This window comes from Sus scrofa, chromosome X (genome assembly GCF_054392235.1).
Source record: "Sus scrofa isolate SSC_HxYL_T2T_F1_AM1 chromosome X, Sscrofa_HxYL_maternal_Yorkshire_Landrace_v2.0, whole genome shotgun sequence".
In the NCBI taxonomy this organism is placed as follows: domain Eukaryota; kingdom Metazoa; phylum Chordata; class Mammalia; order Artiodactyla; family Suidae; genus Sus; species Sus scrofa.
In genome coordinates, this window is record NC_139401.1 from 79,207,727 (window position 1) to 79,232,665 (window position 24,939).

Below are 24,939 nucleotides of genomic sequence, written 5' to 3' on the forward strand. Positions count from 1 at the left end.
TAACAGACTTTCAAATAAGCAATCATCAATCCCACTTTCTCTTAGTCGTACATTGTGTGCATGTCCAGATCAAGATTCCTCTGCTTTTACCCTGCTTAATTGTCTTCATCCACAGCTAGATTAAGGATTACCAGAATGATCAACTGGCAAATGAACTCATTAGTTTAGAAAGAGCTTAGCTGAGTTCTGCTTACAGAAGTGTCAGTATTTCACATCTAATTTAAGCTTCAGTAAATAAGTAAGCCAAATGTTAGAAAAAGGGCATAATTAAAATAAATTTTAGAATATTCTTTTTCTCCATGAATAGCTTTATAATGACTCTATATTTTTCTACCCATCAATAATTCAGAGTATTTGATGCCATCAACTAAGTTTGGGCTCATGATATTTCTGATCAACTTTAGCACTCAGTGAAAGTGTTTACTCATTATAAAATACCATGACTGCCCTTCTATAAATTAAGTACCATCATCAATCAAGTAAATCAGTGTAGCATAGCAGAAATAATTTCTTAAAATATATTTTATGAAAATAAGCTTGGAGTCTCTACAGCGATGGATTTAAATGAGTAATGTGGACACATTACTCATTGTTCACATGGCCAATGTTCAGTTTATTTGAAACTTTTACTGAATGTTTGCTCTGTGAACAAGAAGTCTAAACATATTCTTCAGTGGAGATTGCATTTTCAAAGGGAAAATAAAACAAATAAATAGATAAAATATTTAAACATTGCTATAAATGCTATAAAAATACCACTTTAATCAGTAATTCAGAATTGGAGACTTCCTCTAAATTCTCTACATAGCATACTATTTATGCTAAATAGTAGAAGTAGGTCGGTTTACTGTTGTCTCAGTGTGTTATCAAACCATTAAAAGCAAAGCTAGCTAAAAACTGATAAAGCAGTGATCATGTCCAGTGTCTCAAGGGCTTTAATGTACATCTACCATAAATGTTTAGTTTGGCTTTTGGATCATTTTGTGTTTTCTGTGAGTCTTTCTGAGCATACTGAAGCAAGACATAATCTTCAACTGGAAGACATGAAATATAACTAGTTTAACAGGGTTTTAAAAGTCTCATACAAAAGGCTGGTTAGAACTACATATCAAAGGGCAAGATTCAAAGGGTCATTCATGGTATCTTTAGCCAAATCTACAAACATAGATAGCAATATTGTAAAGAGAGAAATTTCCAATAGAAATATTGTGGACAAATATGCCACAACAATAAATTATTTAAAATTTATGAAGGTTTTGAAGGATTTTAATATTTAAAGCTTTCTATAATAGAAATGATCACAGATTATCTAAAATCATAGAGTTCATTTATGTGATGAATATTTACAGTACATATGTAGTGAAATCCCCTCTCTTACAAATCTAAATTTAAAAATGCCATAAGCTTATTAATATTTACTGTTAACTCATCCCATATTTAATTTTCCTTTTCTTTTTTCTCTAGATTCTGACCTTAAATCCCACAGACTTTAAAGAGTCAAGCTCATGCACCAAAGTATTTCAGAAGAAACATTTAACATGAGCAAAATTTTTGTTATTCTCAATAAGTTCTAGGAAAAATAAATTTATGAAAGGGGGAAAATAGTTTCTTTTTTTTCTTTTTTAGAGTCTTTTCCTTTATAGATTGTCATGAAATATTGGGTAGAGTTCCCTGTGGTATACAGCAGGTCCCAATTTTTGTTTGGGACTTGAATCAGAAGATTGTGCCTTTAGAGACTTAAATGATCAAGAGGCTGTTTGGATGTCCTCTAAAAAGTTAAATAAGCCTAAAATATATAGACCTTTGTTTTTATACTTTTATAGTAAAAGATATTTTCAGTTCTTTTTTCTTTTGACATACTTGATTGTCAAAGAATTTCTAGGATCCTTAATGTGATTGAACAGATTTATAATAGCTGCTGTGCAGCAAAGAGTTGACATATAAAATGAATAAAGTTATTAGTTAAGAGTGAGGAAAGCTCCCTAAAAGCTCCAACTATAACAGTTAACATGATTTAATCATGCCTCCACAGAGAAACTAAAAAAAAATTACCCAACACATATTTACTGGTCATTTGTCCCCTACAGATAAATTGAGGGGGGGGGGCAGGGCATTACTTGACTTATGTCCTATTTATTTATTTCCTTTGTTCCCAAATCAACATTTCAGTTATTGTACCGGGCCAGGAAAACACATTACATGACTAAAATATCTTGTCTGTATGAGGAACATCTAAAGCTTAATTAATTAATTTATTTTTTATAATTATTTTTATTTTTATTATAGCTGGTTTACAGTGGTCTGTCAATTTTCTGCTGTACAGCAAAGTGACCCAGTCACACATACATATTTTCTCACATTAGACCATCACACTTTATCACAAATGGCTAGATATAGTTCCAAGTACTACACAGCATGATCTCATTGTTTATCCATTCCAAAGGCAATAATTTGCATCTACTAACCCCAGACTCCAAGCCCATCCCACTCTCTCCCCCCCTCCCCCCTTTGCAAGCACAAGTCTGTTCTTCATGTCCATGATTTTCTTTTCTGTGGAAAGGTTCATTTGTGCCATATATCAGATTCCAGATATAAGTAATATCATATGGTATTTGTCTTTCCCTTTATGATTGACTTACTTCACATAGTATGAGAGTCTCTGGTTCCATCCATGTTGCTGAAAATGGCATTATGTCATTCTTTTTTATGGCTGAGTAGTATTACATTGTGAGGTATATATACTACTTCTTAATCCATCCATCTGTTGATGGGCATTTGGGTTGTTTCAATGTCTTGGCTATTGTGAATAGTGCTGCAGTGAACATATGGGTGCATATGTCTTTTTCAAGGAAAGTTTTGTCTGGATACATGCCCAAGAGTGGGATTCCTGGGTCATATGGTAGTTCTATGTATAGTTTTCTAAGGTACCTCCATACTGTTTTCCATAGTGGTTGTACCAGCTTACATTCCCACCAACAATGCAGGAGGGTTCCCTTTTCTCCACAGCCCCTCCAACATTTGTTATTTGGTGACTTCTTAATGATGACCATTCTGACTGGTGTGAGGTGGTATCTCATAGTAGTTTTGATTTGCATTTCTTTAATAATCAGTGATATCAAACATTTTTTCATGTGCTTCTTGGCCAGGCCATCTGTATATCTTCTTTGGAGAAATGTCTATTCAGGTCTTTTGCCCATTTTTCCATTGGGTTGTTGGCTTTTTTGCTGTTTAGTTGTATAAGTTGCTTGTATATTCTAGAGATTAAGCCCTTGTCAGTTGCATTGTTTGATTGTTTCTCCCATTCCATAGGTTGTCTTTTTTTATGGTTTCCTTTGCTGTGGAAAAGCTTGTCAGTTTGATTAGGTCCCATTGGTTTATTTTTGTTTTTATTTATGTTGCCTTGGGAGACTGACCTAAGAAAACATTTGCATGGTTGATGTCAGAGAATGTTTTGCTAATGTTCTCTTCTAGGAGTTTGATGGTTAAAGCTTAATTTAGTGGTCCCCAAAATATGGCTGTATATGCCAGATTAACAGCTGGCTTTCATTTAAAAGTGTAAGAAACATTTTTTTAGCTTTATTGAGGTATAATTGACAAATAAAAATTCTATATTTTAGGGTGTACAATCATTTTACATGTATCGAAGAATAGGAAAGATTTTATTGATCTTTTGGAATTTTCAATATATGGCTACTACTCTGAATGATAATGTTTCTCTGAGTGTAATCAGAGTTTATTTCTGATTGAATCTATTTTTTGTCTAACACAACTTGCTTCAGATGCTTTTCTGTATGTGAAAAATATAGTAAAACAGTGTCTAATACATACTCAAAGGCTTGTCTTTTCTCATTAAAGAAAGTGCATGTGAATTTTTAGGTAGGTAAACAACTAGCACTTTTAGTGTACCCTGGATCAAAGGCATACAAATGTATGGAAGTTTCTTTGGGAAATTGACTAATGTTTGTGTAAATTTTACCCACAAATATTAAAATAGCAGCCATAAAACTCAAGTTTTTACTGGAACCAAAGAAAAAATAAATTAATTTGGAGGACCAGAGCCAGTTTTGATATTATAGGAAACTCTGGGACCCATAGGGTATGGAAGACTGCATACTCCGTTTATGGATGGCCATTGCTTCTCTACTCTATTTAGTTATGCTGAGCTAGTAAATATGTGGAAGCATAACTGTTAGGTCTTCCTTATTTTTGAAAGAGAACTTTTGAAACTCTAAAGGAAATTAGAGGTTATGTCAAACTTCAAATTTTCAAAGTTCTAGGCATACCACACAAAATATATTTGGCAGGCCCGTTTTGCCAGTTTGGAACTCTGCTTTAAACTCAATGTGGTACGGAAAAAAAGCCATGGATCTTATCTTGTCTATTCTACTATCTAAATGTATACATAGCATGTCTATCAACCTTATGTTTCCATGGGAGTGAAACAGATATGACAGTCTTTGGGGCAGAGCTGAAAAATTGGTCCCCTAATATATGGTAGAGGAAACAAGGTGACAAATTCAGGGACAATAGTGTGAACTAGGAGTCAGAAGACTTCTGATGCTAACTTTCTAGGTAACCTTGCCCGAATGATTTTGGTGGGGGTGGTAAAAGAACAAGTCAGATACCCAACATATCACATAGGAGAAAGAAGAGCTTTGCTGATCAAAGGAAATGGCTCACTCTTGTCTTTCTTTCTACTCTCTGCCAGCGCTTTACTGAAGTTTTTTAGAGTCCAATTTGAAATCCATTGTAGTAGATCATCTCAAAATTTGACTGTATAAAAATGCTCTGCTTTAAGTAATTTCCCCTGTTTGAAGAATTAGTAAAGGTAACATTCTATTTAGTTACCTTCACATCTGAGGTAGAATTAATTATGTGATATTTGACAATGAATTTTTAGTTTATCATCAAAAGGACTAAGATACTTAAATCCAAAGATTGTGTGAATTCATAACTGGACTCTTTAGTTTGTGATATTTGTTGCCATTTGTCATGTTTTATACACTGTTTCTCTACTGTTAAATGTGATTTTGTGGTCTAAGTTTAGGTTTCAAAACTAAGAATTCCATATTTCTGACTTTCCTATTAAACTTCCTCCAATCAGAGAAGGGCATGTGAGGGAGCAATCATTGCCATTAATTTTGTTGCCTTGCATACACATACTACAAGTTAGAAGAATCAAAGCATCAAAAATTTATCAGTGGTACATGATAGAAATGATCTTGATAAATTCAGAATATAGCCTGCTCCTAATTATTCATTTGTTTTGTTTCAGCCAGAGCAGAATCACCTTCTAGTCATAACTTGTATGTGGAGACCAGTCTTCCTTTCTTCCTTCCTTCCTCCCTCCCTCCCTCCCCTCTTCCATTCTTTCTTCTGGCCACACTTGGGAATATGAAAATTCCCAGGCTAGGGGTTGAATCCGAGCTGCAGCTGTAGGCCTATGCCATAGCCATGGAAACACCAGATCCAAGCTTCCTCTGCACCCTACACCACAGCTCATGGCAATGTTGCATCCTTAATCCACTGAGCGGGGTCAGGGATTGGACCTCATGGATACTAGTTGGGTTGTTAATGCTGAGCCACAAAGGGAACTCCAAGCCTGGTCTCTCTATACTAAGGATGATCAGTGTCCTAATTCAGTGCAACAATGATGATGATTGGAGCTAGTGAGCTGTGTAGAGACCCTTACTACATAACCACCATGTCTTGTAGGACCTCAACTGATAATAGTTCTAGTGGTGTATTAGTGGTATATTGAGTATTAGTATCTGACCCAAAGTTCTTGAATATGTGTAACCTCATTTTGTCAGTAGGTTCATAGGATTATGTTCACATGTACATTTTAACCACAAATATAGGTTTTAGTGAATTTTAGGCACTTTATTCAGGGCTTTAATTGCATAGAGTGAGAAGTGTGGAGAAGTAGCAAAAAGGTATCTTCAGGAGACAAAGAGGAATTAGAGGGGATATGAAACCTTCTAGACCAACCCCAGGAAACCCAAATGAGAACTGCTTTGTACTGAGCTGATAATATTTATAACATCATCTGCTGTTCAGTAAATTTTTCTACAATGTTGAATATTTTGTAAAGTATAAGGAAATCTAAAATAAATTAGTTGATATCACAAAAAGAACAAATTCAGAAACATAGAAGTCACATTTTATTTTCGATGAGAAATTTTCAAAAGTCAAGGTAATCTCCTAATTTTCTAGGAAATTTAAAAATTCTTAATAAAAGGACAGTTAACTCATGGGTATATTTATTGGATAATGTTAAAAAAGAATATTTCAGCATTTGGTAATTTAAAATCTAAGCTCAAATAATACATGAAGCTCAAAGCATAGGAGATTTAAATTATTTTTTAAACTTATTATAATTATGTACATATGGTTACAGCCAAAAAAGTTGTGTTGAGTTTAAGAAAGTTTTATAGTTAAAAAAGGGAATCTCTGATGACGAGGAAAAAAAGTCCTCCTTTTTTTTTCATTTTAGGGCTGTACCCGCAGCATATGTAGGTTCCCAGGCTAGGGTTTGAATCAGAGCTGCAGCTGCCTGCCTATGCCACAGCCACAGCAACGCAGGACCTGAGCTGCATTTGTGACCTATACCACAGCACAAGACAACAGATCTTTAATCCACTGAGCGAGGCCAGGGATTGAGCCTGCATCCTCAGGGATCCTAATTGGGCTCGTTAACTGCTGAGCCATGGAGGGAACTCCAAAAGTCCTCCAGTTTAGTGATATAAAGCCCATTAGATGTAGAAAGTTTGCATTATCATTGACTTGGTGTACTATGAGTTTGTTCTACTTTAAGAAAATGTAATTTCAAAACAGGTTGGGTGAGTGAACTATAAAGCAAAATCAAGCAGTTCTGACAATAAAGTGGCAGAACAGAAGAGTAGATGAAAAATGCACACCTTTCTTCACTGTCACCTCCTTTCCCCAGCAACCCCAGATACATGCTTGCATTTGTGGTATATTTAAAATTGTTCTGTAGGGAAGCAGTTGCCTTTCAAAAACAAATAGGCAACGAAAAATCCGAAAGAAGTATTTAAACAAAAAGACTGTTAGAAGAAGAGATTACGAAGAGGAGATGAACTAACCATATATATTTGCAGTAGGTATTAAAAGGAGGTTCCTGTTTCTGTACTACTAAGAAGTGCAATAAGGCTCAAAATAAGCTAAATTATAATACTTAATTTTTTTTTAGTATGTCATTTTAAATTTCATTGTTCTTCATTAAAAGGTCTAGTAACACTAGGAAATACTATACTACTGGAAAGAATGGTTTTGTTAAGTAATTATGCGGGTTTTTTATTGATCTTTTTACGTGTTTATTTTGTGCAGGTGTGTGTATGACTGTGTATGTGTGTATGTGCGTGTGTCTGAGTGTGTGTGTGTGTGTGCATGTGTAACCCTTTTGGGGAAAATGTAAGATAGTTTAATATTGCTTCAGAAATAAATATATAGTGAGCTATGTGATTAATGGCTCCATGTTTAGGAAATTAAGGCATAACATTGATATTGGCTTACTTTCGCAATCCTGTTGGCCAAATAAAAAAAAAAGAGAGAGAGAAAAAAAACTGGAAGGGAATTTTTTCCCCGAAAAATATTGGAATACCCAATGGGATGGGAAGAAAGGCTCTTGAGAAAAAGGGAATAGACACAATATTGCTGAATCTTTTTTTGGAATTGTTACGACCCGAGGCCATTTCTTCAACAGAAATCTATAATCATTATTTCCTTGCCTTCATATATAGAAAAGCCCTAAACCACATGACATTTCACATTATTCTTTACTCAATGGGGATTAGACCAGAAATGTAATAACATTATCCTTATATTTAAAACACTATCTAATAGCAATTCAGGCTTTCCTACCTTCTTTGTGCTCTTCCCTTGCTGGTGTTTCATTGTGTGTAACCTACCTAAAATTTCTGCAGAATTTAAGAAGATATTTTTGTGAAATATAATAAAGCCTTGATTAATTGGAAGCTAACTAACCAGAACTCTCAATTAACCAGTTTTATTTATTTATTTTCTGCTACACTCTCCTTTTAGAAGGAAGAGGCAAATGACAAGAAAACAAGCTGTTAACAGGTATTTATGTATTTATTTTTTAAAAATCAACTTCCTGGGAATGTCCTGGAGCCTGTACAGATTCATCCCAACTTCAGTAATTTTGTTCCCTGTACTATACTTACTAAGGTAGGAAAGTAGAGTCATTCAAAATTTTCGGCAGCAGATATTGAATCTTGATTAATCTTTAGTTAATAATAAAAAAGAAATTCAAATAGCTAATTGGAGCTGTCTATCCATTTGAGGGTTCTAGTTAATTGGGGTCTTCACGGTTTCACTATTGCCAGTTAATGGTCATTCAAATCTATTAACTGGGAGAGTATCCCAGGACCACACAGTGGGGAAATGATGTCCAGCCACAGGAAGCATATCTTTCCCTGGGAACTAAAGCAGAACCTGGAGAAAGACTGCACAGTTGGTGGGGGTTGAGGAAGGGTCACCGAAGTAAAAATCATGACACCTATGTAAGATAATGGGAGAGTAATTCACCTGCCCCGTGGCTCTGAAATGCTTAGGAAGGTACATTCACTTTTGCAGGGCAGCACAGGCTATTAAGTGTGCTACAGGAATAATGGAAAAAAACAGGCCTTCTAATCTTCCGGAGTCTTTCTAAGCATTAGGCACTGATCTATATTGTAGGCATGCTACTAGTTCTGAAATATTTTAGATTAATTTTCCTCTAAAATACACTTAAAAATATTTGGAACTCTTAAAACTTATGCTTGAAAATTCCTAAACTATCTATGACAATTTCAGTTAAATTGCAATCTGAGATACCATATTGCTCCAGGCTTCATACCTTTTAGGTTGTAATGGGGAATAAAGAATGGGCAGTAACTCAGAGATGCAAGGGAGAAGAAGGGCAACCCATGATTCTGAAGTACATTTTTATATTGCCTGGCAGTAATGTCCACTCTTCTCTTCCATCTACCCTTTTCAGGTTAAATCACCCTTTGGTGACTCCCCCCCTCCCCCCGCCGCCTTCCTTTAGGGCTGCTCATGATGCATGTATTTATCCACAAGAAAAATGTCAGTGGGTTGTTGGAGATATGGGGACCACACTGTGTGATTTATTCTGGGTTTTCAACACAAAAAATTTAAAATCATCATGGTGGTGGGACATTTTCTATACTAAACATCACTCAAATGTCATGCACACTAAAAATACCCAAGTGACCTGAAGCAGTGGATGTGCCTCCTTAAGTGCTAAAGTTCTTTTTAAACTGTGACTTCAATGCTGGGGAGACTAGAACCCACCAGATTTCATTAATGAATGAATTTAACTGAAAAACTTTAAATGAATTGAGTTTCCAGTTTAGGTTTGGGATATTGAAAGTAAGTGTTTTTGATTTTATATAGTTGAATGCAGTGAATTCAGGCATTGAAATTGACTTTCATTATTTTAGTAAAATGATATACAAATTAATGTTAACTTCTTTTAATTAAGCATAATAGTAGTAGATTTATTTCTAGATTAATCAGAACACACATTATGTATGTACCTATATGTAATGAGTTTTTACATTTACTGTAATCTGAGAAAAACAGTGAAATGTTTTTGAAAGTATATAATACAGATTCACTCACATAAACTATAGAGAAACATGAGCTTCACAAACTCTAATGCCTATGAGGCAAGAATAGTAGTGTAAATGAAAGACTATAAGCAATAGGGAGTGGTGGGGACTATACTTAAAAAGTGTGTATTTTTTCCAAAGAATTTTGGAAAGCTATTACTTTGGCAGCTATTGCTTAGCTCAGCTGATTGCTACCAGCTGGGAATGCAGGCCCCATGTAGTTTAAGATCTGACTTTTTAAGAGAAGCTAGGGATCTAGATTTTTATATTAAATTCTCTAATTCTTAAATGTTAGTAACTAACTCAATAAAAGGAAAAAAATAGCAACACTGTGCAGGCAAAGCAAAACCCATCTGAACCCATCTGTGGTCTGGATTTAGCCCATGGATTATCATGTGACCTCTGCTTTAAATTGTAAGTCCTTTAAGTACTGCATTTTTAAAAAATCACCATATGTTATAAATGCACCCAAAGATCTTGATGACAGAAAATTCATGTAAATTAAATAAATAAGTAGATTGCTTGTAAATAATTCTCCTGGTACTCAAAATGGTGTACTCAAAACTTTTTGATTTTTTTTAACTGCATGGAAATAGCAAAGATAGTTTTCCCTTAATGCGTTTAGAAAACTAAGATAAAATTGTGATTTTTTTTGTTTTCATATTTTCAATGTAATGCAATATGAAAGACAATTTCTGCTGTGTCTAAAAGAGAATATTTAAGTATAGGTTCTATCATATAACATAATTAAGGCCACTATTTAAAGCCCAGTTTATGGTGCTTTAATAGAAAGAAAGCCGTGTATATAGTATGTGTTATTTTAAATTGGCTTGCCTTTAAAAACAATTCCCAACTTTATCCACTGAAATTCCTTTGTTTTTACAAATGGTTAAAATGAGAAATAAAAGAAATGTAAGTAGTTAACACAACAAAACTGCATTTGAACTTTTGATAGGCATTGGCAAAGATAAAAGCTCATTTGAGATTTTATTGAGGTAACTGACTGATCTGAGACTTTGCTTGTTTCTCTGTCTTTCCCTGGACCTTAGCACATAATCCCACTGTGCTACAATGCTTTTGACATCTGTATGCCCCTTTTCATCAGTGGCAATCCAAAAGAATATTTGTCTAGAAAGGAAACAATTAAATTCCATCTCTCTAGGAAAAAAAGAAAACCAGAAAAAAAAGAAAAGAATAACATCCCACTGCTAAAACTGCTTTAATGACCTCTATGGTTTTTACCGTAAATCCTTAGTCAGAATGGAAAGTTAACATTGTCATTTCTGATGAGAAAAATATCAGAGGACTTTAAATAAAAGTGAAAAAGTAAGAGAAAAGAAAAGAATGAACAATCAAATCCTAAATTAACTAAAAACAACAGCAACAAAATAACCTATACTTCATTTGTTGACATACTATTCTAGTTGAGGATTTAACAAGACACATATAAAAGATGAGAAATTTTTGGACAACTGGTTAACACATATGACAATATGCAAAACAGCTTATGTTTACTTAAATAAAATTTGGGTAGACAGTTCTGCTCTTTCTAGATCACCAGTAATCTGTTCTGTGATAGGGATGATGAACCATGTTTAAATGTACTAATTAATTAAAACTGTTTCCTAAAAACTTTAACAAGTGGAGATTCTTAGTTACCTTATTAGTTCTCAAAGAGAATTTAAGAAATAAGTGACTATTTGATGCATTCGATCAATGCAGACATATACATAAAGTTGTTCAGGATAAATTTTGAACTCGAACTTTTTGGGCCAGAACATAATAATACCTAAAAGTTTTTTTTATTTTTTATTTTTTAGACCTGCACCCACAACATATGGAAGCACCCAGGCTAGGGGACAAATTGGAGCCATAGCTGCTGCCCTAGTCACAGCCACAGCAAGATATATGTGTATATATATATATATATGTGTGTGTGTGTGTGTGTGTGTGTGTGTGTATATATTTTATATATATATACACATATAAATATATATATAAATATATATATGGGATCCAAGCTGAGTTTGTGACCTACATCACAGTTCCCGCAATGCCAGATCCGTGACTCACTGAGCAAGCCTGGGGATCGAACCCTCATCCTCATGGATACTAGTCTGATTAGTTTCCCCTGTGCCACAACGGGAACGCCCAGTAATATCTAATGCTCTTCAAACATGATATCTCAGGTGATTTTTCATGTATTAGTTCGTTGAATCATCATAACAACCCTATAAGGTGGGTGCTATTATCATGATCCTGTTTTATGGATGATGACATTGAGGTGCAGAGAAGTTTAAGTGATTTATCTAAGGCCATACAGCCTACAAATACCGGAGCCAGCATTTGAATCAAGGTAGTTTGATTCCAAAGCTCATATACTTTGGATAAATGTATTTTATAACCTGACAACTGGAATCAGACTAATTACCAAAACACCTAAGTTCATTATATGTGTATGTATATATATATTGACTTACTGAAAATGATATTTCTCTTCTGAAATCAATTTTGCTAACATCACTTGAATTTTGTATTAAGTTAGTTAGCAACATTAATTACAAAATAGCTCAAATAGAAAGAGCACGAATAAATGAGAGATATCTGTGGACCAATAATCAGGTCTATATTTTGTTACATTTGATTCAGAGTCCAATTAAAAAAATTACAGATATGGATGTATCTGTGAAGCATTAGTGATATGACTAACACTAATCTCCTTTCTACTTCACCCTTCATTAGAGGTAATCCCTATTTTAAAATTGATGTATATCATTGCTGTTTTTGTATTATATATGTTTTTATACAAAATTAGTATGAAACATTGATTTTAATGTTTTAAAAACATACCTAAATTGTTTGATATTATACTGTCCTTTTGTAATCATTTTCACATCATGTTTTTGAAATTTACCGATATTGATACATGTAGATCTAGTTCATTTATTTTTTTAATTGTCCACCATACTATTTCATTTATAAGTATACCACAATTTGATTATTTTCTACTATATTGATAGACACTTTTGTTTCTGATTTTTTATCAAAAATTGTACTGTACTAGGCATCGTGTTTTCTTGTGCCCGTGTATGAGAATTTCTCTGATGTATAAGCCAGAAGGGAAATTGTTCAGCTGTGGGCTAGGCACATCTTCAACTTTACTAGTTGCTGCCAAGTTGCTCTTTAAAGCTGTTCTGATTTATACCCCCAGTAGCATTGTACAAGAGCTCCTGTTTCCTAGCATTTGTGACAGAGTAGCTTTTTTTTTTTTAAGGCTGCACTTGTAGCACATGGAAGTTCCTAGGCTAGGGGTTGAATTGGAGCTACAGCTGCTGGCATATGCTACAGCCACAGCAATGAAGGATCCAAGCCATATCTGCCATCTTCACCACAGCTCATGGCAACGCTGGATCCATAACCCAGTGAGCGAGGCCAGAGAGCAAACCCTTATCCTCATGGATACTAGTTAGGTTCGCTACCACTAAGCCACAATAGGAACTCCTGTAGTAGCTATTTTTAACAAAAAAATTCCTTTGAAGAAAAATTAATTATTTTTCACTGAGTCTCTTTAATGATCATACACATACAGATGAAACATTGATTCTGATTGCTTAGTGCACATAATAATGTTTACTGCTAATATTTGTGTCATTGATTTTCATGTAAAAACATACATAGTTCAGGAGTTCCCGTTGTGGCTCAGTGGTTAATAAACCCAACTAGGAACCATGAGGTTGCGGGTTCGATCCCAGGCCTCGCTCAGTGGGTTAAGGATCTGGTGTTGCCGTGAGCTGTGGTGTAGATTGCAGACGTGGCTCAGATCTGGTGTTGCTGTGGCCAGATTAGCTCCGATTAGACCCCTAGCCTGGGAAGCTCCATAGGCCATCAGTATGGCCATAAAAAAAAAAATTGTGTGTGTGTGTGTGTGTGTGTATACACTCACGCGCATAGTTCAGATAAGAATACTATTTAAAATTTGTAAATTTTTTCCAGGCTATAAAGTGCTTTTCCTATAAAGCCTCATGTGATGAGATATTGTGGTATAGCAGGAAGAGCTCTGGGAAAAAAGTTAGACGTCCATGGCCTTAAAGCAACTCTGCAAATCACTCTATGGCTTGGGACCTCAGTTGCTGCATCTATGAAATTAGGATGTTGGACTAAGCAATCTCTGAGAGACATACTGTACTTTGCTCTTTGATACACATGTCCCATTTTCCTTGAGGCTAAAATTTACTTATTGTGCATAAAACATAAAGACAAAATTGAATTTTATCTATTTGTGAAAACTTGTAACACATTCTGGCTTAGTTAAGATCATGAGTGTATCTTTGTGTTTCTCAATTCAGGGACAGTTTCGGGTTGGAGGTGGTTGAGAGATGGGAGCAGGATCTCAGTATTACAAATGCTGATATACAATAAAAGTTCAACCAGTGTTTGTTATAGCTTTGTGTTTCATTTCAAGCTCTTTATATGCATGTTTTAGATTCAGAGAAGAGAATATTCAATATTTTCAGCTCACTTAAGATTTGATTCCAGCAGTACTTTTATGATGCTGCACATAGCTGCTTAAAGTAGAGGAAGGTCTCAGGTTGACTATTCTGTATATTCTGTATTTCTTTTTGGATAAGAGGGGGAAAGTAATTGGATTTTGTGTTTGGAGAGGCTTTTCATTAGAAAGATCTGGATCTTTAACCTGAGGATTAGCAAAGAGCTTTCAGAGTTCCTAACTATCTAATATTGTAAGATTAAAGTATAAAAGGGAGAGAATTGAAACTGATTAAACTCCCAGAATTGCAAATATACCACACGAACTTACTCACTAATATCCACACATTCACACTCACAAGTATATACTATCTCAGGCACAGAAAATCTATTATTTTCAATGACTTTTGAAAAGAAAACTGTTTATCTATTAGGACTTTGAACATAGTTATAGAAGGTAGCAATTCTGGCAAACAAAATCTAAGTCAGTTAATCTCTGGTGAGGGAGGCATTTTGGGGGGCCTCTCTTTTTATGAATAGTCCTGGGAAAAATGTTTGACTATGGCATTCCTAGGTAGTGAACTGACCCCCTCTACAAAGTTTCAACATCAGATATTACAAGAAAATTGTAGCTCACACACTTTGTTCAGATGATCTCCAGATTAATACAATTCACATGTGTATCTCCATTGTCCAAATGTGACAATGAGCCTAGAAAATCCCATATAAGTTGCTTTTGAGTGTTTTCACACACTTTGGCTTATTTGCGAACTGAGTGTGGGGCCTATATTTAAGAACTTCCATGGCTATTTTTGCTAATTGGCACTTTGTTTCACAGTTTAAGCATACTCTGAAAACCTCCATTTTGCTTACTGTGTTACACTCATCCAGGGAAAAGGAACTTGTGCAAAGTTATTCTAGAATATTTTTGCCCAGATCATACCTATCCTATGTGTAGAATTAATCAGGTTATCTACTTTTTTCAATAAGTACTAAAAAAATCACTTAAAATGCAAGATATTCCAAAGCCTTTCAAATAGTTTCTGTAGGTCAGAGCATTTTCATGACAGCACTTTTTGTGTATAATCACAAGGTGGCTGACAAGATTATTGAGAAATTACTACTCTACTTTAAAAAAAATAAAAATCACCGTTCTGGGAATTTATTAAAAAAAACAGGAAGGGAGGAAATATAAGTATTGTTGTTTTGCCATTTCATCTGAGTTATAAAAATTATTATTTGCATTTGAGATGTTAATGCATCTTTATTAATAAAACCATTCGCAGTTGTTATACGTACTACTCCTTATGGAGTGTGGATGCTTTTGTTAGCCCGAATGAATCCTTGGCAAGCAACATTTATCTTTTATCCACAAAACATCAAAATCATGGACACTTTGTCTTTACCACTGTCTCCAAGAATAACCGGGTGCTTTGCCACGGATAGCATCAAGATAATAATACTATAATATTAGTATAAAAAGATTCATTTTTGCTATTATTGAAAACCCAGTTTGAACATTGAGCAAGTCATTTATATGATGTTTCCTTGGGATTGCCTACATTCTTGTCCACTCTGACCTTGTAATTTTGCTCACAGTTGGAAATGTAATGCAGAGTGACTAAGATAATGTTGTTTACACAGACTTTAAGTGGAGTGACATTATAGTCAAGCAAGTGTCACATCACCCAAAGTGAAAAGACTTAATTACCATAGTCCTGTGAATACTAAAATTTCTTGGACATGTGTGGCATAATAATGTAATGTTCTGCAGGTTACATTTAATAACAATGAAGGTGCAATACATTAGGTTTCAGAGTATGTGTTTCTTTAATATAAAGGAAAGGAAGGTGGAATTTTAGGAGGAAAACGGATTGTAAGAAGGATGCTTGTCTGAATGTTCAGGTGAAATCTGTCCTTTCTTTTAAACTTAGAAGGGTTGCCTAGTGATGTGAAAATGAAGGGACTGCTAAAATATCCATAAATCTAGACACCGGTGAGTTGGGTGACAGACCATGAATTTCTCTTGAGGGTGCAGGATAGATTTAACTAAATGACTGAGACAGTATAAAGAGGAAAGGCTGATAACTATCTATTATTGTGAAATGGGGGAACATATCATTAATTTACAAAGAGAGTGGTGACATTTTGTAAAATTGTATAGCCCTATTCTTAAAAGTTTGTCAGTGTAACTAATTAGTTGCTAAAATGGAGTTGATTCTAAGACCCAGTATGAATGCATTTGAAAAGGTAGCACATTGTCCTTAAATTGGTAGGGTTTGTAATACATCTTGATGAATGCTGCAAAATAATGTTTAGAAATGGGACTATTATGCCAAAATGGCTGTTGTTTGGTTTGTAGTCCTTGAAGGAATTATGTTCCATGGCAACGTGCTCAACAGAGCTGCAGATACACGTGAAGTGCCTTAAAGACGTGTCTGCTTTCTGTTTTTGATAACTCTGTGTTTTCAATACAAAGAATACACTTGCTCAAAAGGTTTGCCTCCTCCCAGCATATTAGGACTCCAAAGATCTGCAGTTACTTTGGGTTATTATTTGTAATTTTTGTTTTTTAACTAATTATAATGTTCAAAAGAAGGATAAAATGATTCAACCATAAAATGTAAAACATTATTTTAAAGAAATCCGTTAGAAAACTAATGTAAAAATCATATGTAGCTCAATCAGTAGATTCATGTGGTATATCATAACTCATGATACAAAGTCATAGATCATTTCACACAGCATTCTAGATTTTTAAAAAATACATATAAAAGGTATTCAAACTTATAAAATATTGGAGCCCATTAATAATAACAACCATGCTTTGATTAGTTGCAATTAGAAGAGTTTAAAGCATTTTGAACTGATTTATCATTACCAAATAGTCTTCCTATAGTCAATATTTTAATTTAGGTATATAAATAAAATTATTCTTTGACTTCCTTTTGATGAAAGTCAAATGATTTGGACGTTTTTATTTAAAATGGCTAATTCTCGCCATATACTGTGTTTCTACAATATAGTCAGTCAGTAGATCTGTATAGTCATGTTGCTTTAAATGAAATTAGCCTAAATATCAAAAATAGTGATTTTATATTCTTCATGCTGTAAGAGTTTTACCAATACCCATTAAATTGCATCTTGATGTACCTAACATATTAATTATAAAGAAGTCAGGGATTTTTGTTTGTTTGTTTGTTTTTGTCTTTTTGCCATTTCTTGGGCTGCTCCCACGGCATATGGAGATTCCCAGACTAGGGGTCTAATCGGAGCTGTAGCGGCCAGCCTACACCAGAGCCACAGCAACGCGGGATCCAAGTTGCATCTGCGACCTACACCACAGCTCATGGCAACGCCGGATCGTTAACCCACTGAGCAAGGGCAGGGATGGAACCCGCAACCTCATGGTTCCTAGTCGGATTCGTTAACCACTGCGCCACGACGGGAACTCCGGTTTTTATTTTTTAATCATGATTTACTTTTAGCAATAAAGCACCCACTATAATCAGAACAGTACATGAAGGGATTTGGAACATATGTTTGAGGCAGCCCATTAAAAAATGGTATATACATATTTTACTTTTTGATTGCATTAAAATCAAATTGTTCTTTCTTTAATTTATGTTTGTCCAGCTCTCCCAGTGATTTTTATCACTGCTTGTGATTTTTGGGACTAAGGCTCCTATTCATGTAGAGATAAAGCAGTTTTTAATAAAGTTGGGCTTGGCACAAAGATGCTTAGAGGAAGTGGTGTTTTTCTTTTAAAAATTTTTAATTTTAGAACAATTTTAGATTTACAGGAAAATTGCAAAAGTAGTACAGAGACTCCACATGTACCCTCTACCCAGTTGCCTTATTGTTAATATCTTATAATTAGTTAACCAATATTGATACGCTATTGTAAACTAAAGTTTATAATTTATTCAGACTTCTTCAAATTTTCTCTAATATCCTTTTTATATTCCAGAATATAGGATACAACCTTACATTTAGTCATTGTGTCTCCTTAGGCCCCATTTGGTTTATAACAGTTTCTTAGACTTTCCTTGTCTTGGATGCATGACCTTAACAGTTTTGAGGAATATAAGGAGTTCATCTGCTCTTTTATTCATTGTTAAATTGGGTTTTTGGAAGGAAGACCACAGAGGAAATGTGCCATTTTCAACACATCATATCAAATATACATACTATCATTATGACTTGTTGAGTTTGACTTGATCACCTGGCTTATGCAGAGTTTGTCAGGTTTCTCTATGGTAAATTTTTTTTCCTTTTCCCTGTCTATACTGTACTCTTTGGACATTTTGGAAGGAAGTCACTCTGTGTGGCCCACAGTTAAGGAATAGGGAATTAGCTATGTTTCACATTCTTAAAGGCAGAGAATCTGTAGAATTTATTTGGAATTCTTCTGCAAAGGAGATTTGTCTCTTCTTAATATTCATTCATTCATTTATTTCACTATGGACTAGTGGGTATTTAATTTATATTTTAAGTTATAATCTAATACTCCATTATTTATTTTATTGCTTAAATTTTTTTTCCAGATTTGGCTATTGTTCACTCTTTCAGTTGGCCGCTGTATACCTTTCATGTGTTCCCATCATTGTAGAACTTTTTGAACACTTTTTTACATTCTAGCATTGCAAGATGCTCCAGGCTCATTTTGTATATTTACTGTCCTAGTCCCAGAATCAGCCATTAGGGGAAAGTGTTCAAGATGGCTAAGAAAGAGGGTCAGGGGAACTTTTTCAGTTCCATTTTCTTGTTGGTGCCCTAAATTTGCCATCATCCTAATAATGCACACAGGCGTTATTCCTTCATCACATACATCCCTTCATTTCTTTCATATATCTAGTGAGAAAAAAAATTCTCATAGTCTTCTACAGTCACACACATTCTTGGTGATGCAAGATTTACAAGTGTGCTCTGTAGCTCTAACATGCATGTGCTTTCTGCAACACACCCCCCACCTTGCATTCAGTGTACTAGTTAATCATCAATTCCTCAGTCACTGTGGATTAATTTTTTTCTTCAGAAAGGGTTTGGGTCAAACAAGTTTGGAAAATATGGGGTCAGGATTTCCAGTTGTGGTGTAGCAGAAATGAATCCGACTAGGAATCATGAGGTTTCGGGTTCAATCCCTGGCCTTGCGCAGTGAGTTAAGGATCTGGTGTTGCTGTGAACTGTGGTGTAGATCGGCAGCTGTAGCTCCGATTTGACCCCTAACCTGGGAATCTCCACGAGTGCAACCCTAAAAAAAGCAAAAAAAGAAGAAGAAGAAATATGGGGTTAAATAAAAATAAGTTGGTTTACCACAGGTCGTCTTGGAGCTTATAAGTTGTTAATTTGTTCTATGAATCTATAAGGTGTAATATACAAGATTTCTCACTCTTTTTTGATGGAAAGAACCTTTTGTTTTCAGAACAAACATCCCACGAAAAACACTTTGGGAAATACAGCTATAGTGGTAAGAAGTTGCTGAGTTTGTAGTCAGAAATCTTGTATTTAATTCCTCACTTGCCAACAACTAGCTCTTTGATCACAAGCAAATCACTTAACATCTCTACGTCTTTGTTTTCTCATCGATAAAAGAGACCTACGGCTGTCTCTCACAAAGTTGTAGTGAAGAGCAAAACTGAGCAAAAGTTTTCAAGAATTTTTGAGCAAAGCTAAAATGCTTTGGAAATGTAATAACACAGTGAAGGTGGGGACCATGCCTTTGTTTTGCTGACCACTGTTATCTGCAGTCTTCTGTATATTTTCCTGACATTTACTCTTCAATATTTAATAAATATTTATTGAGAAATGGAATCATATTACTATTACTTACATTACTTTCTATTTCTTTCCTAGTGCTGTAGAGTACCCCATGACATTTTATACATTGTTTCTGAAATTAAGAGTCTATGTAAAAGAAAATAACAGAATGCAGGCACAGTTGAAGTGGCTATATGTATGGAAAAAACTTTTGATGGCAGTCTTTGTTTTACTGAGCCTGTGCTCCCAGCCAGTGACTGGCTGTGTTCAGATTAGTTTTCATTGCTTCAAGCTGACCAGATTTCCTTTTGAAAAAGGGGCACTGGAGCTTCCACCTCAACACTGTGGTGATGTAAAATTCCTGCTGCAGAGTCACTGAGCTGGTGCTAGAAGAGGAGCACCTGCGAGCACAGGCTGTCAGAAGGCGCTCTGAGTCCTAGAGTGTTGAGGCTACAGCTGCTGGGTTGAGAAGCAGTTGGAAGTGCTTTGTCACTCCTTGTGCAACCTCAGGAGACCCACTAAAGGATTTTTACTTTCTTTGGATGTGTAATCTGTGTTGATTAACAGGAGTTATGGGGTGGAGCTGTGATGGGGTGGCAGGGCAGGCCTTGATAAGCAGTGTATTTTGGTAAGAATAAGAACAGGGAGCTCATATCATCTGTTTTGCCTAACCACCACCAAACAATGTATTCTGTAGGTGTTCTCAGAGGCAAATATTTTAAGCAGTTTCTCTTTTCAGGGAATCGACTGCAGTATGTTTATTATATTTTATTTTGAGAATTTGTCAGCCCTGTTGGTTAGTGAGACAATAGGCAAGATCAGTGTAAGGGACTTTCTTTTCCTAATATTTAAATCATAATAATATATACTAGCAAACCTTTGTTCATTAAGTAATTCATGAATACTGGAAAATAAAAATGCTTTAGTTAAAAAAAAACCTCTATGTGGGATAATGGTATCCTAACATTTTCACAAGTGTTTGTCAGACATGGGTATTCTCCAACGAGAGTTGAACAATTTGTAGCATTGCTCTTATTTACACTCGCAGATATTTAGAAATTCTTCTCCTCCCCGCCATGTCTCCTTCCCCATCAAAAGATGAAGTATAGGCTTTAATTTAAGGCTTGTATAAAATATGTGTGTGGGTGGAGAAGGGATGGCTTAATATTAGATTATACAGTACTATGATACTGCCTGATGGATTTATTATTTTTTCCCTGAATTTTTCTACTGCTTTCTTTCAAAAGCTAGATTTCTTGTTCAGAATATCAGTTGGTAGCTTCACGAAATTATTTGTTGCAGGTTTTAACTAAATTTATTAGTTCTTTATTTAATTAAATAGATTGTGGGACACAGTATTCTTTCATGGATGCTCTTGAAAATTTTGCAACTTTTCTTACATTAAACATAACCATCTTCTTTAAAATAAGCATTTACAGGAAGGAGTTTTAAGCAAACATTTCAACTTTAATCCAGAAATTACCTTTCAGAATCTTTCCTTGCACTTTGAAAATTCACTGAGTTTTTGGAACTTAATGGCAGCACAGTAAATTCCAGCAATTGCAAAAATAATTAGTGAAATTAAGTTGAAAATTTTGTAAACAGGTGAAGTTATTATTCATTCTGTACCACACTACAAATGTGGGAGGACATGTTAAATGATAAATTAGGCATGAACTTCTTTAATCTGTAAACTGAGCATGTTAGCAAACGGCTTGTGTTTGTAATTAGTATTTAAGGCCACAGGAGAATGCCTCTTTTAAAAACAGTGACAGGAAATTGATCAGTTTAGGTTGTCATAGCAACCAAAAGAGTTCCATTGCTTCTGTTGGGTTTAGCCTATTATGCTATATACCCATGTTTAGAAATACATTTATGAACTATAAACTACTCAATAATGCAAAAAGGGTTGGAATACCGAAATGTCCAACTGACGAAAGTCCGAATGAATGCTTGAACACTCCATAACAAGCTTAAGTGTTCAGCGGTTGTCATGACATTTCTTTTACAAAGCAAATGATGTCTAGAAAAAAAATCTTAAAACTAGATGAAAACGCAAATCCCTTTATGACAGTATGTGGCTGTCACATTTATAATAACAGACAATAATTAATGATTTATGAGATGACACCATGGCAACAAAGTCTTTCATCATTGGCACCCCTAGGTTACTTTTATATCAGGAGCTTGCGGGTGCCTGTGAAAAGTTTCCAACATAACAGACAAGAAAGTCTCCTCCTATCTTAATCCATTAGATCTCATTTAACGCAGAGTGGAAGTGTAGAGATTTTCAAATTATCTGACAGTGAAAGCTGGCAATGTCTGTTTTCGGTAAAAAAACAACAACAACAACAAAAAAAACAAACAAAAAAACTCTGTTAAACTAGTAAGCACGTTCAGTAGCTGAAAATGGACAGATTTGTTTCTGTCACTTAACCTTTCAAAGAAAATCTATAATGCCGCTCTTAAGTTTGAGTGCAAGCTGTTAGGTTGTTTAAAGTGGTTTCAGATAATATCCTTATATAGGGAAGGGGAGAAGGAGAAAGAGAGTACAGTGTGCATTGAACTTGCTTTGAGCTCAGAAGAAAGATGATTTTTTTAATTTGATTTTAATTTTGAGGTTTTTCTAAAAGTGGAATAAATGTATAATTGCATATTCTAGAATCAATTTAATGTGTTTGGTAGGCTGAAGAATAATGTTACCATTACATAGAGGGGATCATCTATCAGTTTTTATATTTTAAATGATTCAAAATATTGGAAATATAATGAAACTCCTGTCTTGGTTTTATTGTCAACTTATAAAAAAATAAATTAATCGCTATCTTGACCTCTAGAAAGATTACTGGATTTTTCTGCCACCTATTTGTTTGAAACAAAGGGCTAGATCAGATGATCATTTGGAGATCCTTTCAGCGCAATATGTGATTTATAGGGAGTTGCAAGAGTATCAACAATTGGAGATATTAAATGTACTGAAACTATCTGACTTATGGTTTTTTTATTTAATGATTTTTTTCCATTATAGCTGGTTTACAGTGTTCTGTCAATTTTCTGCTGTACAGCAAGGTGACCCAGTCACACATACACATATACATTCCTTTTTCTCACATTATCATGCTCCATCATAAGTGACTAGATATAGTTCACAGTTTTATACAACAGGATCTCATTGCTTATCCATTCCAAAGGCAATAGTTTGCATCTATTAAACTATCTGACTTTAAATGACAGGAATATAACATAAAACATGCACATCAAAGTTAACCCAGCTTTTATACATGAGATTAAAAAAAATATGGATGTAAGAAATTTTCCAAACACTTACTTCCTATCTAATTTTAACCATTCTAAAGATGAAAATCCATGGTACTCATTTCATTCAGAGGATCAGATAGGCCAACCATATAAAGTAAGATCTCTGGTATTTATTAATTAATACATTTTACTTATACATTTCCTGCAAGGCTGTAGAATGTGTATAAAATCTTTAACTGACTATTCTCAGAGTTAGAAATTTTGCTCTCAAATAATATTTAAGAAAATGGAGGTTACTGTCCAATGTCATAATGATTTACCTCAGTTTCTATAAGAAAATAAGTTAATTTTGATCGTGAATCCTTTTCTAGATGATGGAGAAATTACAGAAGAGAACCTGATTTTTAATTTAAAATGACACCTGGTCTTGACTTAAGATTTTACTCAGTGATCAGAAATATATATAAGATGTAGAACATGTTGTCTATTTTTTAGGCGTTTATAGTTTAATTGGCCAAGATACTAACTATAAGGATGAATCATCCAGAAAATAAACTCAAAGTACTAAATTAAGGTGTAATATTGTATTATGTATAGACTCACAGGTATAAGAAGTAAATCTATTTGTGATGAGGAAAAAGTCTGAAATGGTTTCATAGAGGATAGTAAGTTATGAAATGAGAATATTCCAACTCAGACCTTAAATGAATTTGGGAGATTTGAATTGCCAGAAAAGTGTTACTCTAGGCTTTGAGAGCCCACATGAACTAAGGCACAGAGATATAAATAATATGGCATATGATAGGAACACTGTGGAACTCTGTCTCCCTTACACTGAAGTGACAGCCCTGGAGAATGCTAAGAATAACACTTAATATTGAATCATTGTCAACTTATTTGCTTCTCTACCTCCATTCTTTTTTTTTCTTTTTTTTTTCTTTTTATGGCTGCACCTGTGGGATATGGAACTTCCTGAGCCAAGGATCAAATTGGAGCTGCAAGGGGGGCCTGCGCCACAGCCACAGCATCACCGGATCTGGGCTGAATCTGCAACCTACCTGCACTGCAGTTTATGGCAATGCTGGATCCTTAACCCACTGAGCCACAACGGGAATTCCCATTCTGTTTTTTTTTTTTTTAATTTTTTTTTTTTGCCACACCCAGGACATACAGAAATTCCTGGGCCAGGGACTGAATTTGAGCTGCAGCTGCAACCTGCGCCACAGCTGCAGCAACACCAGATCCTTAAACCCACTGTGCCACAGTGGGAGCGCCCTCTATGTCCATTCTTTCTTCTTTTCTTTTTCTTTTTCTTTTTTCTTTTTTTCCCAGGAGGAACCCATGGCATTTGGAAGTTCCCAGGCTAGGGGTTGAATAGCAGCAGTAGTTACCAGCCTACGCCACAGCCACAGCAATGCCAGATCTGAGCCAATTCCACAACCTACATCACAATTTGTGGCAATGTTGGATACTTAACCCACTGAGTGAGGCCAGGGATTGAACCCGCATCCTCACAGAGACAATGTCGTGTTCTTAACTCATTGAGCCACAATGGGAACTCTTCTACCTCTATTCTTGACTGATCTTCAGAATTCCTTCTCCACACTGCTGCACACTACTACTCCTCTTGATCTTGGAATAAACTCTAAATATCTTAAAATGACTTTCAATGTGATTTTGCTCCCATCTGATATTGGGTAATGTTTGGAGACATTTTCTGTTGTCACTTGAGGGTTGGCGATGCTACTGGCATCTAGAAATCAGGAATGCTGCTAAA

At 34.9% G+C, this 24,939-nt stretch overlaps 1 protein-coding gene across 9 annotated transcripts in view; it reads left to right on the forward strand.

The window, feature by feature from the left end:
• The window catches only part of DACH2 (dachshund family transcription factor 2), a 571,191-nt gene that overhangs the window by 126,922 nt on the left and 419,330 nt on the right, over positions 1-24,939 (forward strand). For 4 of the 9 annotated variants that reach the window (XR_014834871.1, XR_014834874.1, XM_021079680.2 and 1 more), the window contains exon 2: positions 8,065-8,103. The exons of the other annotated variants lie outside the window; for them this stretch is intronic. Coding sequence is in view for 2 of the 4 variants with exons in the window: in XM_021079680.2 (XP_020935339.1) it covers positions 8,065-8,103 (39 nt within the window). In the remaining 2 variants the exon portion in view is untranslated. The remainder of the gene's footprint in view (positions 1-8,064; positions 8,104-24,939) is intronic. 9 annotated transcript variants of the gene reach the window in all.